The sequence below is a fragment of the Bos javanicus genome, chromosome 11 (genome assembly GCF_032452875.1).
Source record: "Bos javanicus breed banteng chromosome 11, ARS-OSU_banteng_1.0, whole genome shotgun sequence".
Taxonomy (NCBI): domain Eukaryota; kingdom Metazoa; phylum Chordata; class Mammalia; order Artiodactyla; family Bovidae; genus Bos; species Bos javanicus.
The window spans coordinates 62,281,528-62,299,496 of NC_083878.1; the positions used below are offsets into that span (position 1 = coordinate 62,281,528).

Sequence of the window (17,969 nt, forward strand, 5' to 3'; positions counted from 1 at the left end):
AAAACTGAACATGGAACAACAGACTAGTTCCAAATAGGAAAAGGAGTACATCAAGGCTGTATATTGTCACCCTGCTTATTTAACTTATATGCAGAGTACATCATGAGAAACGCTGGGCTAGAAGCACAAGCCGGAATCAAGATTGTCAGGAGAAATATCAATAACCTCAGATATGCAGATGACACCACCCTTATGGCAGAAAGTGAAGAGGAACTAAAGAGCCTCTTGATGAAAGTGAAAGTGGAGAGTGAAAAAGTTGGCTTAAAGCTCAACATTCAGAAAACGAAGATCATGGCATCCGGTCCCATCAATTCATGGGAAATAGATGGGGAAACAGTGGAAACAGTGTCAGACTTTATTTTTGGGGGCTCCAAAATCACTGCAGATGGTGACTGCAGCCATGAAATTAAAAGACACTTACTCCTTGGAAGGAAAGTTATGACCAACCTAGATAGTATATTGAAAAGCAGAGACATTACTTTGCCAACAAAGGTCCGTCTAGTCAAGGCTATGGTTTTTCCTGTGGTCATGTATGGATGTGAGAGTTGGACTGTGAAGAAGGATGAGCACCGAAGAATTGATGCTTTTGAACTGTGGTGTTGGAGAAGACTCTTGAGAGTCCTTTCGGGTGCAAGGAGATCCAACCAGTCCATTCTAAAGGAGATCAGCCCTGGGTGTTCATGATGCTAAAGCTGAAACTCCAGCACTTTGGCCACCTCATGCGAAGAGTTGACTCATTGGAAAAGACTCTGATGCTGGGAGGGATTGGGGGCAGGAGGAGAAGGGGATGACAGAGGATGAGATGGCTGGATGGCATCACCGACTCGATGGACGTGAGTCTGAGTGAACTCCAGGAGTTGGTGATAGACAGGGAGGCCTGGCGTGCTGTGATTCACGGGGTCGCAAAGAGTCGGACACAACTGAGCGACTGAACTGAACTGAACTGAACTGAGATTTTCAATTCATTATTTCAAAAACTGCCAGATAAAGGAAAAGAACCTAGAATTTATCTTGCCTATCCTTGTAAGAATTGTCCTTCAGAATTAACAAATAATTGTTATGGAGAAATATGGCTTTACAGAAATATTCCATTAATAAATGAATAAGGAAGTTTAGAATTAGAATATCATGATTTGCAACCCACAATGAGATGATAAATCTAGGCAATGATCATCAAATGGCTGCTAATATCATAAAAAGAGACAACCAGATGTATGATTTCTAAGAAAAACTTAAACTTGATCAAGCCTTTAAATCTAACTATAAGCTTATAGAAAGTATAGGCAAAAGGAAACCTGCTAATAAACATGTGGATGAAGTTGGCAAAATCCAGACTGTGAGAAGCACTACAAAGATAATTTCTTCAATAAATATTTTGAAAGGGGAAAAATGAGAAGAATGGAGAACAATATCAAAAGACACTTGAAATATATCAATCAATTGTAATATATAGTTATATTTTGGACCTATTTCAACAAATACACTATGAAAAGAATTTTGAGAAGTAGGAAAATTTGAACACTGACTAGCTATTTGAAACTATAAATGATATTAGAATTATGTTTTTAAAGATCCTATCTTTCAAAGATATATAATGGAATACTTATGGATGAAATGAAATGATACTTTGGATTTGTTTCAAAATAATCCAAGAATCGGGGAGGAATACGGAGAAAACAAAGTTGGCCATGAGCTGATAATTCGCAGGTGATATGCAGTTTACCCAGCTTCATACAACTCTTCATATAATTTCCTCTATTTTTGTGTATGTTTCAGTTTTCAACAAGCTTTTTAAAAAGTAGTAATAGGGTAGGATATAAATGCACACAGAACTTTAACAATGCTTGGTTATCAATTTTTATAAAGATCATAAATTCCTTTTGAATGTAGACTAGAGGTTACCACTCAAGTATGTGTTACCTTCGGGTATAAGCAGTCCTCAGCAAATCCCAACAAATAATTATGGTAGGAAGTCCAGAGGACTGCATCTAGTGATATTCAGCATAATAATTTAAATGTGAAGTTCTATTCAACCTCAGATACTACTATATTTTAGTTATTTACTAAGTACTTTCATTTCTATGCCTCTTAATTTTAAAGTCTGATAAATAAAGAAGAACAGATATGAATTTCAATACTAGTATCAAATAATATTTATTATGTACTCACAGGTATAAGATAACATATGTTAATAGATTTAAGTGAATCCTTAAACAAAACTTTTAGAATTATAAGGTTTTATAAGATTCACCTTTTCGTCCTTGCTCTGTGTTTACAATATTTTTGACTACTTTATCAATAGATGCAATTGTACTGAACATTATTAACCTTACCTAAAATATTTAAAGACAGATCCGTTAACAGTTCATTTTAAAAGTATGAGAAGAAGTGGGCAGCAGAGGATGAGATGGTTAGATAGCATCACCAACTTAATGGACATGAATTTGAGCAAACTCCAGGACACAGTGGAAGACAGGAGCCTGGCATGATGCAGTCCATGAGATCACAGAGTTGGACACGACTGAACAACAAAAGCAACATCATCATCCTAATAATCACACGCAGTAATTAAGAGTGGTGGAAGAAATATACTGAAATGACAAATAACTAAAAATACCTTTCTAAAAACATACACAGGTCCATATATCCAGCTAAATAAATCAGAGCAATTCTAATACTTGCTACTTTAATATGCCTCAATTTGTACATGAATTCAACTCTTCTACTAAGCTGTGGGTTCACAACAATGACTTCTGTGCTGCTTTTATCAGAAAAACTTACATATCAATAAACCCAGCAGTAATACTATTTTCATCAAATAGCAGGAAATTTGTTGTTTTGACTTCATCTCAGAGCATACAATGTGGATGTTTTTATGTTACAATGTTTTGAAAATCTAAATTATGTAAGACCATATCAGGAGCAAACAAGATATTAAATACCTTTTAATACTTCCAACAATAAAAATCCCTTAAGTGGAATCCTAAGGTGGCCTCTCTGATCAATAGAATCTTGTTACAGTAAACTGGAACCTGTAATTAACTCTGAATGTTTCCCACCTTTTCTTTCAAAAAGAAAAAGGCGGCGGCAAACAACTAGAAAAACTAGTTGCATTAATTTTTATCCTAAAATCTATTACTATGGTAGGTTTCTCGCTTAGCAAATCTGTAAATTGCCCACAGTTTAACACCTCTTGCACTAGAAAATTAGCACTGATGTTCAGAGTGATCTATTTGAGATCCTATAAAACCTCAATGAAATATATTAAAAAGTATACATAATTCTTGGGCCCAATGAGATCTTGACTGAATTTTGACTCTACTGTTTTATAATGTGCTCTATGACTTGGAGCAAGTTATTTGTATAACTTGCAACAAGTTATCTAAGATTTTCAATGCTTTATCGTTCTTATCTATTAAAATGAGGCAAGACTATCTCAGAGGGGTTTTCTGGAGTGGGGAGTGGCATCAAATAATATCAATACGTACAATATTCTTAGCATAGTATCTTGTACAGAATACCAAAGTATTCAAAAAATGTTCTTGGATTTTATAGTGGTGGTGGTAGTAAGTAGTAACAAAAAAAACTAACAATGGTGAAAACTGAGAAGAGGTTCTACATAAACCTTTACAATAAGACAGAGCAAATACCATTATACCCCTGAATTTCAACATAACTAAATCTTTTCTACACGAAACCTGCAATATGTCAAGGATCAAATATATTTTCGTATATATTTTATGTGAAGAATAAATGCTCTTTATAAAAGAGCAGGTCTTAAAAAATATTAGAAAGATACATGAGCAAAAGGTAGACAACTAGAATATTTGAAAGTCTTTAAAAAATTATATGCCCTTTTTTATGAAGAATATTTTGTCCTCTGAGTTAAGATACAAACCAAAAAAGTGAGCCTGAAAATAAAGGTAAACTCTTCCTTGCATTCCAGCTCAAGATGATTACAAGATTATAAAATTTTCACTTTGCCTTCCAATAAATCATAATCTACTAGGAATGAATATTCAACCCTGTTCTTAAATATTTTCCAGATAGCTTTGGATAACTATACTTTTAATCAATATTATTGGGCATAAACTTATGAGTCAAGAAAATGAAATAAACTGCATGACCTTTGGAGTAAAAATTAGAATAGTTTCAGAATTTGCATTCAGCAGGCAAGCATTTAATCTTTGTTTCTATTTCTCTGTTCAGAGGATGAAGCATTCTACTTTGTAGAATCAGTTGCTAATATTCATCAACATTTTAATTATATAGTAGTGACAAGTGAAAAACAGCTTCTGTTATTACAGAAGTCCATCTTGCTAAAATACTGACAAAATTATTAATTTTAAAAACATATTCCATGCACACATTTAAAAGAGAAATATTTAAAATTTCAGAGGTAAAGGGGAAACTCCAGAAGTTGGTGATGGACAGGGAGGCCTGGCGTGCTGCGATTCATGGGGTCGCAAAGAGTCGGACACGACCGAGCGACTGAACTGAACTGAACTGAAAAATCATTTAGTCACCCTGGGTTCCCATGCTGAGAAATTCAAAGTAGACTCCAAAGGACTACAAACCACCCAAAACTGATTGCAAAATATTACGTACAGGTATACTTTTATGGAAAGAAGGTCTGACCACAGCTTAAAATACATTTTCAAAGAGATCTATAATCCAAACTTCTGTAAACACAAATGTCTGGAGAAGGTTTTTCCCCTAAGGTTAAACTCCACAGCAATCTGTACACTCATCATCATACTGTACTGCACCATATCATAACTACCTAGTAATTTCTGTATCCCTACTGACAAATAAATTGCAGAAACAGAATAGGAAGCATCTCTGCTTTGTTCATGGCTATAGTCCCAGCATTCTGCCAGGTGTCTCTCATGTAACAGATGATCAATTACCATTTCTAAAATAAATGAATCAATCATTCACTTGCATAATTAAATTTGGGCCAATTTTTTTTAAAGTGCTTTCTAAATAAATATTCCAATTACACACTCTTAGTAAGAACTTATAGTTCAATTAAAATAATTTTATATTTAAGATAAAGTGAAAGTCGCTCAGTTGTGTCTGACTCTTTCTGACCCCATGGACTGTAGCCTGCCAGGCTCCTCTGTCCATGGAAATCCCCAGGTCAGAATACTGGAGTGGGTAGCTGTTCACTTCTCCAGAGGATCTTCCCAACCCAGGAATCAAACCCAGGTCTCCCACATTGCAGACAGATTCTTTACCGTCTGAGACATCAGGGAAGCCCAAGAATACTGGAGTAGGTAGCCTATACCTCCCAGGAATCGCACCATGGTCTCCTGCATTGCAGGCTGATTCTTTACCAGCTGAGCCACCAAGTAAGCCCATATTGAAGATTTCATTCAGTTAAGCAGGCCTGCAAAGTCCTTGTTGAAGTCCTATCTCCTGGGAAACCCACCTAAATCTTACACCATTGAGTGACTACAGAGAAGTTTTATGGAAGATGTGCTCTATAATGTAATATATTCTGAAGGTTTTCAGAATATATCAAGAAATTTTGATGACTTATAACTGGTCTGATCTGCAAATTAAATATCTGACATGATCAAACATAAAATAACTAAAATCCTAATTTTAAAGGTATTTTCAAAATAAAGCCTCAAAAGAAATTGGGTATCTTCCACCATCATGCGAAATTTTTTGCAATGTGACAGACTGCAAATTAGACATGAATTTGAATAATTATCTAATTTAAAATTTATTCAATAGCTTTTAAAATGAAGTGGTATTCCTTTCTCCACTTTCTCTACTTTGACACAAAACTATTTCAACATTTTCAAAATGTTATCGGTTTCAAAGTTGTGACTGGCCTTTTATCAATTTCATCTACTAGAGAATTTAATTTTACTTCTTTATGCAAATATCTTTCAGAATTTTCCACAGGTTATTGTGATCCACACAGTCAAAGGTTTTGGCACAGTCAATAAAGCAGAAATAAATGTTTTTCTGGAACTCTCTTGCTTTTTCGATGATCCAGCGAATCTTGGCAATTTGGTCTCTGATTCCTCTGCCTTTTCTAAAACCAGCTTGAACATCTGGAGGTTCATGGTTTGCGTATCGTTGAACCCTGACTTGGAGAATTTTGAGCATTACTTTACTAGTATGTGAGATGAGAGCAACTGTGCGGTAGTTTCAGCATTCTTTGGCATTCCCTTTCTTTGGGATTGGAATGCAAACTGACCTTTTCCAGTCCTGTGGCCAGCGCTGAGTTTTCCAAATTTGCTGGCATATTGAGTGCAGCACTTTCACAGCATCGTCTTTCAGGATCTGAAATAGCTCAACTGGAATTCCATCATCTCCACTAGCTTTGTTCATAGTGATGCTTCCTAAGGCCCACTTGACTTCACATTCCAGGATGTCTGGCTCTAGGTGAGTGATCACACCATCGTGATTATCTGGGTCGTGAAGATCTCTTTTGTACAGTTCTGTGTATTCTTGTCACCTCTTCTTAATATCTTCTGCTTCTGTTAGGTCCATACCATTTCTGTCCTTTATCGAGCCCATCTTTGCATGAAATATTCCCTTGCTATCTCTAATTTTCTTGAAGAGATCCCTAGTCTTTCCCATTCTATTGTTTTCCTCTATTTCTTTGCACTGATAGCTGAGGAAGGCTTTCTTATCTCTCCTTGCTATTCTTTGGAACTCTGCATTCAAACGGGCATATCTTTCCTTTTCTCCTTTGCTTTTTGCTTGTCTTCTTTTCACAGCTATTTGCAAGGCCTCCTCAAACAGCCATTTTGCTTTTTTGCATTTTTTTTTCTTGGGGATGGTCTTGATTCCTATCTCCTGTACAATGTCACAAACCTCCAGCCATTGTTCATCAGACCACCTGACCTGCCTCTTGAGAAATCTGGATGTAGGTCAGGAAGCAACAGTTAGAACTTGACATGGAACAACAGACTGGTTCCAAATAGGAAAAGGAGTACGTCAAGGCTGTATATTGTCACCCTGCTGATTTAACTTATATGCAGAGTACATCATGAGAAACGCTGGGCTGGATGAAGCACAAGCTGGAATCAAGACTGCCGAGAGAAATATCAATAACCTCAGATATGCAGATGACACTACACTTACGGCAGAAAGTGAAGAGGAACTAAAGAGCCTCTTGATGAAAGTGAAAGTGGAGAGTGAAAAAGTTGGCTTAAAGCTCAACATTCAGAAAACTAAGATCATGACATCCGGTCCCTTCACTTCATGGCAAATAGATAGGGAAACAGTGGAAATAGTGGCCGACTTATTTTTTTGGGCTCCAAAATCACTGCAGATGCTGACTGCAGCCATGGAATTAAAAGATGTTTACTCCTTGGAAGAAAAGTTATGACCAACCTAGACAGCATATTAAAAAGCAGAGACATTACTTTGCCAACAATGATCCATCTAGTCCAGGCTATGGTTTTCCAGTAGTCATGTATGGATGTGAGAGTTGGACTATAAAGAAACCTGAGTGCCGAAGAATTGATGCTTTTGAACTGTGGTATTGGAGAAGACTCTTGAGAGTCCCTTGGACTGCAAGGAGATCCAACCAGTCCATCCTTAAGGAAATCAGTCCTGGGTGTTCATTGGAAGGACTGATGTTGAAGATGAAACTCCAATATTTTGGCCACCTGATGTGAAGAGCTGCCTCATTTGAAAAGACCCTGATGTTGGGAAAGATTGAAGGCGGGAGGAGAAGGGGACAACAGAGGATGAGATGGTTGGATGGCATCACCAACTCAATGGACATGAGTTTGGGTAAACTCTGGGAGTTGGTGATGAACAGGGAGGCCTGGCGTGCTGCGGTTCATGGGGTCGCAAAGAGTTGGACACGACTGAGCAACTAAACGGAACTGATCCAAATATCTGTGTAAATATTGGTCCTTATGATTTTAGGGTAAGACTAAAATTTTAGAATGATAATATTAAACAGGTCAATCTAGAAGAAAAAAATACCCATGTAATTCTAAATACACTCATACTTTTTCAGTTTTCATTACACACTAAAATTTATCCTTTGAAAATTTAACACTATTTCTAATGGCTTACTTAATGGACATACCGGAAGCTATGAATGCCCTGAAGTTCTTGCTGTAGAACCTCTTGTGTTGTTGCTATTAAGTCCAATGCTCCAACAAATTCAGAAGTAGATAACAACACCTGTACTGTAGGCTGAGTCTGGTGTACAGTGGCCATTAACTTCAGTTTATTGTATACTTTAACACAATTATTTCTGGTAAGTGCCAGTCTTAAAATGTGTAGTGATCCTTCACACATTACTTTATCAATCTGTGCAATTTTATCTCGAAGCATTTTTACAGCCTGGGAAGTTTTCTTGAGGTAGTCCTGCAATTCGTGTTGAGAGGTCATTGCATGAAAAAATGCTTCTGAACGTAAAGAGATCTGGTGAGCAATGTTTACTTCCACAATATCCAGATAATGGCTCAGCTTAAGAGGAAAGAAAAAAAAATCAGAGTTATAAGTATATTTTAACTATCCAAATGTTTTCTGAAAATGATACAATATTTCTACATGTATTTTAAATCCCATTGTGTGAACCATTAGATTATATGATGCTTGCTATTAGGCACACAAAATAGAAAGGTGATGAAAGGTAGAGCCCAAAGATTAATAAATGTAAGACAAAATCACAGTAGGTGATTTACCTTCTTCCTCTGCTCCTGCCACTACTGCCCTCCAAACACCAACTACTTTCTAGAAAGTAAAAGTACCCCACCGTCACCTCAGAGTATAAGCTAGTTTCAGAAGTTCTAAGATCTGAGAGAGAGAGAATATTGATTTTCTTAACCTCTACACATCATCATTATCACCAATATCAAGTCATTTATCTGACTGAAAGATAATTATAGGTTATTATTTATTGACTTCTTCCTTCTATGTATCAGGAACTGGTATTTTATATATATATATATATATATAATTTACTAATTTCAACAGTCTTAGAATACAGGTTTTATTATTATTTTCTTTTACAGATGAAGATACTAAGGCTTAGAAACTTTAAATTACTTGAATAAAGCCATATAATTAGTAAGCAGAAAAACTGAAATTTGAGTTCAGGTTTGTCTAACTCAAAAACTGAAGTTCTTTCTACTGCACCATGCTGCCTCAAAACACTACAGAATTCATGAAAGACAGATTGGTGATCAAGTCACTAATTGTAGAATGTACCAGAATTTATTTGGATCTTTTTCTCCCCCAGGGCTGTTTATTTTACATTTCAGCAATTATTCTTTTATCAATTCATAAAATCCACGTTATTTCCAATGTGCTTTCCTCTTAAATGACTGATAGAAGCCTGAAACAATTAATTCATATATAGTTTATCAGTAACACTATCAAAATTAATTCCGAGAGTAACATATATTAAAAATGCTTTCTAATTTCAAATATGGAGTCCTAAAATTTGAATTGTCTTTTCTTCCTTCAAAACTGCATATGTCTTTTTTTGGCTATATTATCTTTCTATTTGTCTCTCACTTTTTTACTTTTAGAGTCTTCAACCCATAGCTCAAACTTCAAGAATTATCTCTGAACATCTCAGAATTCACAGTGTTAAAGGGTTAATGGGCTTTCTACATTTAGGACTCATAAAACTAAGAGTTATTTGGTCACCAAGCTTGTTTCCTTAAAACTATGCAGGATGATGCATATCTTCAATAAGGCTCCTTCAATAATATATTAATAAATAGATTACAAACAAGACATTCTTTTATAGTTTAAATCTCTTGCATTTATACTCTTTCGCTGTTGTTCTTTTTATCCTCAATGACTGCTCATTTATTTACCTAAAAAGCAATAAGGAGATGAAAGTACTTAGTTACATCACAAGCTAAAGTAACTCAATTTTCAGAAAACGGAGAACGAGTAACTCCTTTAAGACAGTGCTACTCGAAATGCAGTCCATATGCTGCTGCCAGTTTGTGAACTGTTCAAGAGGTCCAAGACGAAAAGAGGAACTTTGCTAGAATTTTTCATGGAAAGACTTTCTTAATGAAGGAAACAGTACAATGATTTACATTCTAAACCGAACTCGTTAATCTCATCGCAGAACACAACTTTGGATAGCAGCACTACGATAAGATATAAATTTCTCTAATCCTTGCTAGCATCCCCTCTTTAAAACTAGCAAGATAAAACAACTGTCATCAATCATATAGTAAGTTTGAATCCTGTCTTCGAATCCTGTTTTCCATTCCTTTTCTAAGAATAGAGCAGAATGAGAAGGAAACAAAATGTAAAAGTAACAAAGCTGATTTTGCAACTTACCAAAAAAAAAAAAAAAAACCATTAGTCACTCTTAACATTTAGCATAAGAAAAGTATTTCATTTGAGTTTCAAAGATTTTTGCAATTTATCAATATTCCATTGATATATTCTTTTCAAAGACATAATATTTTCATAATTCATTTCCTATTAAAAATTCTATAAAGGGAACAATTTTTTAAAGTATTCATAAAAGCATTTGTATAGATTGATGAAATTTTTATTGGCTTCTGTTGTTTTTCTCTTTTAAGGTATACAACGGGATATACTTGGAATGTAAAAAAGCAGTCTGGGACTGAGTCTATGTCCATAAATCTATCCTTTTCCTAAGATTTATGAATTTATTTTTACTCAAGGAAAACCTTCATAGATGAAAATGTTGCCAAAAAAAAAAAAAAGGGAACTCGTTTTCAACTATGGGGAAGGCATACTCATAATTCTTTCCTCACATTTCTTCTCCTTTCCTAAGTCGCCCTTTCTTCAGTTGAAGAGGACTAGACCCAACTTATTGAATAACCCACATGAGACAAGCTTTCAGACTGCCAAGAGCTGTCATTAGACTACAATGGAATGCTTCATCTCAGTTTAGGAACCACAGTCAGTTTCAGCAATGTTCTAAACTTGAGTGCTAGGAAAGAACAGAGATCAAAGGTCTTTACTTCCTATTCCAGTTTTACAAGAGTCTTGATATGTGAGTTCTGTTTAAAGTTTTACATTTTAAATGACTTTCAGGTGTTGACTTCTGAAATATAGAACATTATATATAAGATTTTGAAAAACTGCAGACATGCAAAAGGCTAGGCTTTGCAAAGCTTTGCAAAGCTAAATGAACACTGTAATTTTTAACTATGATATTTTTGCTTCAAAAGAATCATCATTACTATGTGTAAAGGAGGAAAAACAGTTTCTTAGGAAAAGTTCATTTTCTGTGATTTAAATCATAAAGAATATAAAATTAGCCAATATATTGTTTGGAATAAATGTAAAACAATTAATTGCATTATCTACTACATCCTTTCATCTGAATTTCTGTCAACTGCTGATTTGGATAAGAAGCACTCAGACAATAAGCTTTTCCTTTTCAACAGAACAACTGGTATTGTATTGAAACAAAATACTGTTACTTTATCAGTTAAGATTTAAAGGGTTCAAATTATCAGTAACAATAAGGATGAAATTAAAGGAATTAGTGCTTACTAAATAACTAATTATGAACACACACAAATATTGGGTTGGCCAAAATGTTCATTCAGGTTTTTCTGTATGATATCACAAAAAATCTGAATGAATTTTTTGGCTAACCCAATTGTATCATTTGATTAAAATAGTTTTCTACATGGAAAAAATAAAAATTACCTTTTCTTGTAGCAACTTTGAGGAAGCTGCATCACGATTTCCTTTTCCACCAGCAGTATTAAAATGAGACCATGGTAAAACTGAATTAAAAGTTAAGGAATCGTCCAAGGCAAAATCTGGTTTCATAAAAATCTAATAAAAAAATGCATTTCCCTCAATTAGATAAACATTTTCTTTACATCTAATATCCCCTTCATTAAAATAATTAACTTGAATCTCAGACATATACAGAAAAAGGAAGTGATAACAAGCTGCTGCTGCTAAGTTGCTTCAGTCGTGTCTGACTCTGTGCGATCCCATAGACGGCAGCCCACCAGGCCCCGCCGTCCCTGGGATTTTCCAGGCAAGAACACTGGAGTGGGTTGCCATTTCCTCCTCCAATGCATGAAAGTGAAAAGTGAAAGTGAAGTTGCTCAGTCATATCCAACTGTTAGTGACCCCATGGACTGCAGCCTACCAGGCTCCTCCATCCATGGGATTTTCCAGGCAAGAGTACTGGAGTGGGTTGCCATAACAAGCTATGTATATAAAAATCTATCTCTGGATTACAGCAAATGGCTACTTACCGATATCCTTCCCTAATCCATGCTTTATACTACCGTCAGACATACCATTAAAATGCAACTGTAACTATTATAATCAAGTTCTCTTTTTAAATTTCTCAGTGAATTCCCATGACTGACAGACCAAACTCTCTTAGAAAGGTATAAAGAGCTTTATTTACCTCATACTTTACAAAATTTATTTATTTAACCCCATCTCTAAACACAAGGAGCTTACCTTACAGTTCAGCTGGTAAAGAATCCACCTGCAATGCAGGAGACCTGGGTTTCATCCCTGTGTTGGGAAGATCCCCTGGAGAAGGGAAAGGCTACCCACTCCAGTATTCTGGTCTAGAGAATTCCATGGACTGTATAGTCCATGGGGTCACAAAGAGTCGGACATGACTGAGCAACTGAACTGAACTAACTGATGATTGGGAAATCTAACTAGGGACATGAGTATATTTTCTAATCCCTCTAGTATAACTAAAAGGATTGATTAATTCAATACATGTTTATGATGATTTATTCTTATGCTAGGCACTAAGGTGGAAACAAAGCTAAATTATTACAGAGATCCTAATCTCAAGGATCTTTCACCACAAAGATGTGATAAAACATATACATAAATATTTTATAAGGAAAAGAGTGACAAATGTCTTAAAAGGGACAGTAGGGATCTAGATAAAATGCTATGAGAGTTTGGCAAAGGGTCCAATGATCTTCACTTGGGGGGAAATGTATTCATACAAGTTGCCATTTAAGCAAGAAACTATACAAGATAAGATATGAAGAGGTAAAAGTCTTTCAGGCTAAAGGAACAGTGCAAATAAAGCATGAAGCCAGCAAAAAGTCTGAAGTAAAAAATGTGTAAAAAAGAAAAAATAAAGAATGTCTAAGATTAGTAGGCAAAAGTTAAGAGTATGACTATGATGGAAATGAATAATTAAGGGCCTTAAATTACAGAGTTTGAATTTTGTTTTGTAGAAATCAAAGAACTTTAAACATGACTGCCCTTTCCTGTTTCTTTCATCTTTCTGTCTCTTCTCACCCTAAAAAGCAATACAGACCTCTGAGAATCTAACGAATGCAATGGACTCTTTCCCCAGAAAACAAAAACACATTCATCTATTACATGCCTCTACACAAATTTTCATACAAAGAAAATATCTCTAATAATTTGGTGGGGTAATAAGATCAGTGGGGGCTTCCCAGGTGGCTCAGTGGTAAAGAATTGGCCTGCCAATGAAGGAGATGCAGGAGATGCGGGTTCAGTCTCTGGGTTGGAAGATCCCCTGGAAGAGGAAATGGCAACCTGCTCCAGTATTCTTGCCTGAAAAATTCCACAGACAGAGGAACATGGCAGGCTACAGTCCACGGGGTTGCAAAGAGTCAGATATGACTGAGCAACTGAGGATGCAATAAGATCAAATTTTTTTTTTAATGACGAGATTTAAATATACTTGTAGTTTTTGGTGATAAAGAAGAGACTGATAATGCAAAACAGAGCAAATAAAAGTGATGCAATAAAGTCCCAGAAAAATCAAAGTGGTCAAAGCATCAGAAAACAGCCCAGTGAAAGTTTCTTTCAAGACAAAATTAAAGATCAAATATTAAAAAGCTGTATTCTCATTTTTCAGGCTTTGTTACCTTAGGTACTTGCTCCAGATCTGTCCTGGATTTATCTATTTTTAAAAAGAAAAGGAAAAATATGATTTTTTAAAACTTGTTTTCACTTTATTTCCATAAAATATATTTTGACAGATTCAACACTATACTAGGTCACAACTAAATAACCACTTAAGTTTCTTTCTTCAATAAATAAACACCTCCTTATGTCTAGTAGTAGGCAAAGTGCTGAATAAGACATGTTTCAAATAATTTTTATCAATTGTATAGTAGCAATAAAACAACTAAATACGTTTCAAATCTTTTTAAAATGGACACAGAAAGCTTGGTACTATCTTACAGAAATACTATTTTTATTGTTCAAAATATCTACCATCCCATCCAGAATTTCTTTGATCAAAGTTTTTTTTAATACCATATTAGTTTTCTTCTTAGACATCTTAATTTGTATCATCTACAAGCTTCTTGAAAATGAACCTCCTTCATCTTCGTCTTCTAATCAGATCTCAAGACAAGGCACCCTCCTTTCCAAACTCAGCTTTCTGTACTTAGACTCCATCCTCTCCTGCCTCTTCTCTGAGTTCACTTCATCAACTACCCTGCCTCTCCATACTTGCAACCTTTTAGAAGGCCTTTCCTCTTACCATACAAACATGCTCAGTTCTCTTCCATCAAAAAAAAAAAAAAAAAATGATGATGATGATGAAGAAAGATAAAACTCAGGGCCTAGTGTAGACTAAGGCAAAGGAGAATCTCAGGTGCAAATTTCAGGAAGCACTCACCCTCAGGATTATGCAAATACCTCTCTTGCCTCATCTAATCCTGGCCTTGCAAAAACATCCTTCTACCACAACTACTAATAGAAACAAACTAGAAGGATTCTGTTCCCTCTAGTCAAAACTTTACATCTCAGATCTTCAAGTCACATTCATACTGGCAGTCTCCCCTTCTTACTTTTATACTTGCTCCTTTAGCACACACTATTGACATTTCTGTAACTACTGCTGCTGCTGCTGCGTTGCTTCAGTCGTGTCCGACTCTGTGTGACCCCATAGACGGCAGCCCACCAGGCTCCCCGTCCCTGGGATTCTCCAGGCAAGAACACTGGAGTGGGTTGCCATTTCCTTCTCCAATGCATGAAAGTGAAAAGTGAAACCACTACTTCAGTCTAAATGTTCTCCCTAAGATCTCCCAAATCGCCAAATCCATAGAGACTTCTCATTGTGCCAACTTGCTCTATCCCTGAAGTATTCTGACACTGTGGACTAATCATTCACATTTCTTTGAAATTCTAGCTACTTTTTATTTCTAAGGTGGAACTCTCTCTTGGTTGACTCTCCTACTCTCTGACTACTACTTTTTAGTCTCCAAGTACCTCATCTTCTACTGCCATTTAAATGTGACAGCTTTCTGTTCTATCATTCTTTTCTCCTTACTACTCACATCTTCCTAGGTGATCCCACCTAGGCCCTTGGATTCAGCTACCATGCTATTGGCCAGCATGTGGTCTATGATAACATCTATTATACTTGGTATCTCCAGCCTAGATCTCTTTCCTGAGCTTCGGGTTAAATAACAGACTTCTCCTTCTCTGCAAAACTTCAATTAAACCACCCTCCATCTCCTCCAGAATTCCTGCTCTTCCAATATCACCTCTCTCACCAAACTGTACCTCTCACCTGGCCAGCTGTCCAAGTAAAAAATCTGGGAATCATCTTTAACCATCTTGCTCCATTACTAACGAACGATTGACAACCAAAACTTGTGTATCCATTTCTGAGGCATATCTTAAAGATCTAATTTTTTCTCCATCTTCATTATAACTGCTATTAGGGACACATGATTCCTCAGTTGTATTATGGCAATAGCCTTCAACTTTCTTCTTGCCTCCAGTTTTATCATCTATAAATTTACTATCCACAACTGTTTTTACAGTGAAATGAATAATCATAACTCTGAGCATGTCTGATTTAAAATATTTTGGAGCTCTACACTACTTTTAGAAAAGAAAAATTCCTTAGCATGATACACAAGGCTCTTCATGATCTGACTCCTACCTACTTCTTCAGCTCATTTCTGGTTCATAGTAGAGCCAGCATACTAAGTTCTTGCAAGTCTAGAATATGCTAAGACTTTGCATAAACTGTTTCCTTTCCTGGAATGCCTTTTTCCACATAAATATTTCTTGATAGTTTAAAACACAGACAATCCTCATTAACTAGGAGTTTTCATAAACCTAAGTTAGGAACTCTTTACAATATTACCATGCTGAACTTATTGTTCAATATACAGTGCTGCAATTGGTTTGTTTAACCTTGTTCAGGAAACCATCAGCTTCATGAGGATAGGGACTATTTCTTATTCCTGTATTTTTAGGCAACAAGCAAAGTACAAAGTACCTGAATATTAAAAAAGTATTTGTTGAACTGAAGGATAACACTACCATCAGATCCATGATTTTTCTTTTTAACAGTTTTACAAAAGATTATGATTGTAGGCTATAGAAATTTCGCTAGAAATAAAAATTAGATATTACAGTTAATAAGGTCCCCAAATTAAGATTCTGTTCATTAATATTTATGCTATGCTACAAACAGCAAATATTCTTACCATGAGTATGTAAGAGAGTTCTGTCAAAGGTATCTTTAGGAGGACAAATATTCTTGCATCTCTCATGAATCTTTTCTCTCTATTTAGAAGACAAATAAATATTATCAATGCTATGTGGCAATATGAGTATTCAGAGCATTAAAATATTTAACAACAGAATATCAGGATATACCAAATAAGTTCTAAAATTTTCTAATATGATATCACTAGCCTCTTGAACTTAAATACAAGTAACAAGTATGCTTAATAAACCAAATATCACTTAGATGCATGAATGTCTATATACTTACCCATTTTATACAGTTACAGCAAAATCTCCATAAATTTGGAATGAAGTGGAAAAGTCAATTAAAAAAACCCTTATTTTTATAACAGAAATCAATGGGGGTACTTCCCAGGTGGACTAATGGTTAAGAATCTGCCTTCTAACACAGGGGGATATGGGTTCAATCCCTGTGGAGGAACTAAAATCCCATGTGCCTTGGAGCACCTAAGCCTGTGAGCTGCAACTACTAAAACCCTCACACTGGCACCCACCCACAACTAAAGAGAAGCTCAAGCCTGCATGCCTCCCTGAAGCATCCATGTACTGCAAAGGAAGATCCCGAATGCTGCAACGAAGACCCAACACAGACAAATTTTTTTTAAGCAACTTTTTCAAAATAAGGAAGAAAAATTTTAAACCTATACACCCAAAATAGAAAGACAGATTATTAGTTAATACATCCTCTGAATCCAAAAAAAAAAGTCAGAAAGAAACTCCACTCTGATTTCAGATTAGATGACCACTAACACTGTTATCTTTCAAATACCATACATAGGACATATGGGAAAGTGCAATGTGGTAAGGAAAAATAATGCTGGGTTAGTAATATTCAGAATTCTGATGGCAGTATTCTAGAACTATCTTCCAAAGTGGCTGTACCATTTTACATTCCTACGTACAATGAATAAGAGTTCCTATTAGTCACATCTTTGCCAGCTTTTGGTCTTGACAGCTTTTTGGATTTTCATCATTCTAAAAGACATGTAATGGCACCTCATTTTAATTTGCAGTTCCTGACTGACAGATGATATTGGACAACTTTTCATATGCTTACTGCTGCTGCTGTTGCTAAGTCGCTTCAGTCGTGTCCGACTCTGTGTGACCCCAGAGACGGCAGCCCACCAGGCTCCCCCATCCCTGGGATTCTCCAGGTAAGAACACTGGAGTGGGTTGCCATTTCCTTCTCCAATGCATGAAAGTGAAAAGTGAAAGTGAAGTCGCTCAGTCCTGTCCGACTCTCAGCGACCCCATGGACTGCAGCCCACCAGGCTCCTCCATCCATAGGATTTTCCAGGCGAGAGTACTGGAGTGGGGTGCCATTGCCTTCTCCATCATATACTTACTGCTGCTAAGTTGCTTCAGTCATGTCCGACTCTGTGTAACCCCATAGACGGCAGCCCACCAAGCTCTGCTGTCCCTGGGATTCTCCAGGCAAGAACACTGGAGTGGGTTGCCATTTCCTTCTCCAATGCAGGAAAGTGAAAAGTGAA

General features: G+C 36.1%; 1 protein-coding gene across 7 annotated transcripts in view; it reads right to left on the minus strand.

Annotated features, from left to right (window-relative positions):
* VPS54 (VPS54 subunit of GARP complex) overlaps nucleotides 1-17,969 on the minus strand; it is a 158,541-nt gene that overhangs the window by 53,858 nt on the left and 86,714 nt on the right. For all 7 annotated transcript variants that reach the window (XR_009739446.1, XM_061432779.1, XM_061432778.1 and 4 more), the window contains 4 exons: nucleotides 16,434-16,512; nucleotides 13,845-13,879; nucleotides 11,653-11,784; nucleotides 8,072-8,457 (listed from right to left, as the gene is read on the minus strand). Coding sequence is in view for 6 of the 7 variants with exons in the window: in XM_061432779.1 (XP_061288763.1) it covers nucleotides 8,072-8,457; nucleotides 11,653-11,784; nucleotides 13,845-13,879; nucleotides 16,434-16,512 (632 nt within the window). In the remaining variant the exon portion in view is untranslated. The remainder of the gene's footprint in view (nucleotides 1-8,071; nucleotides 8,458-11,652; nucleotides 11,785-13,844; nucleotides 13,880-16,433; nucleotides 16,513-17,969) is intronic.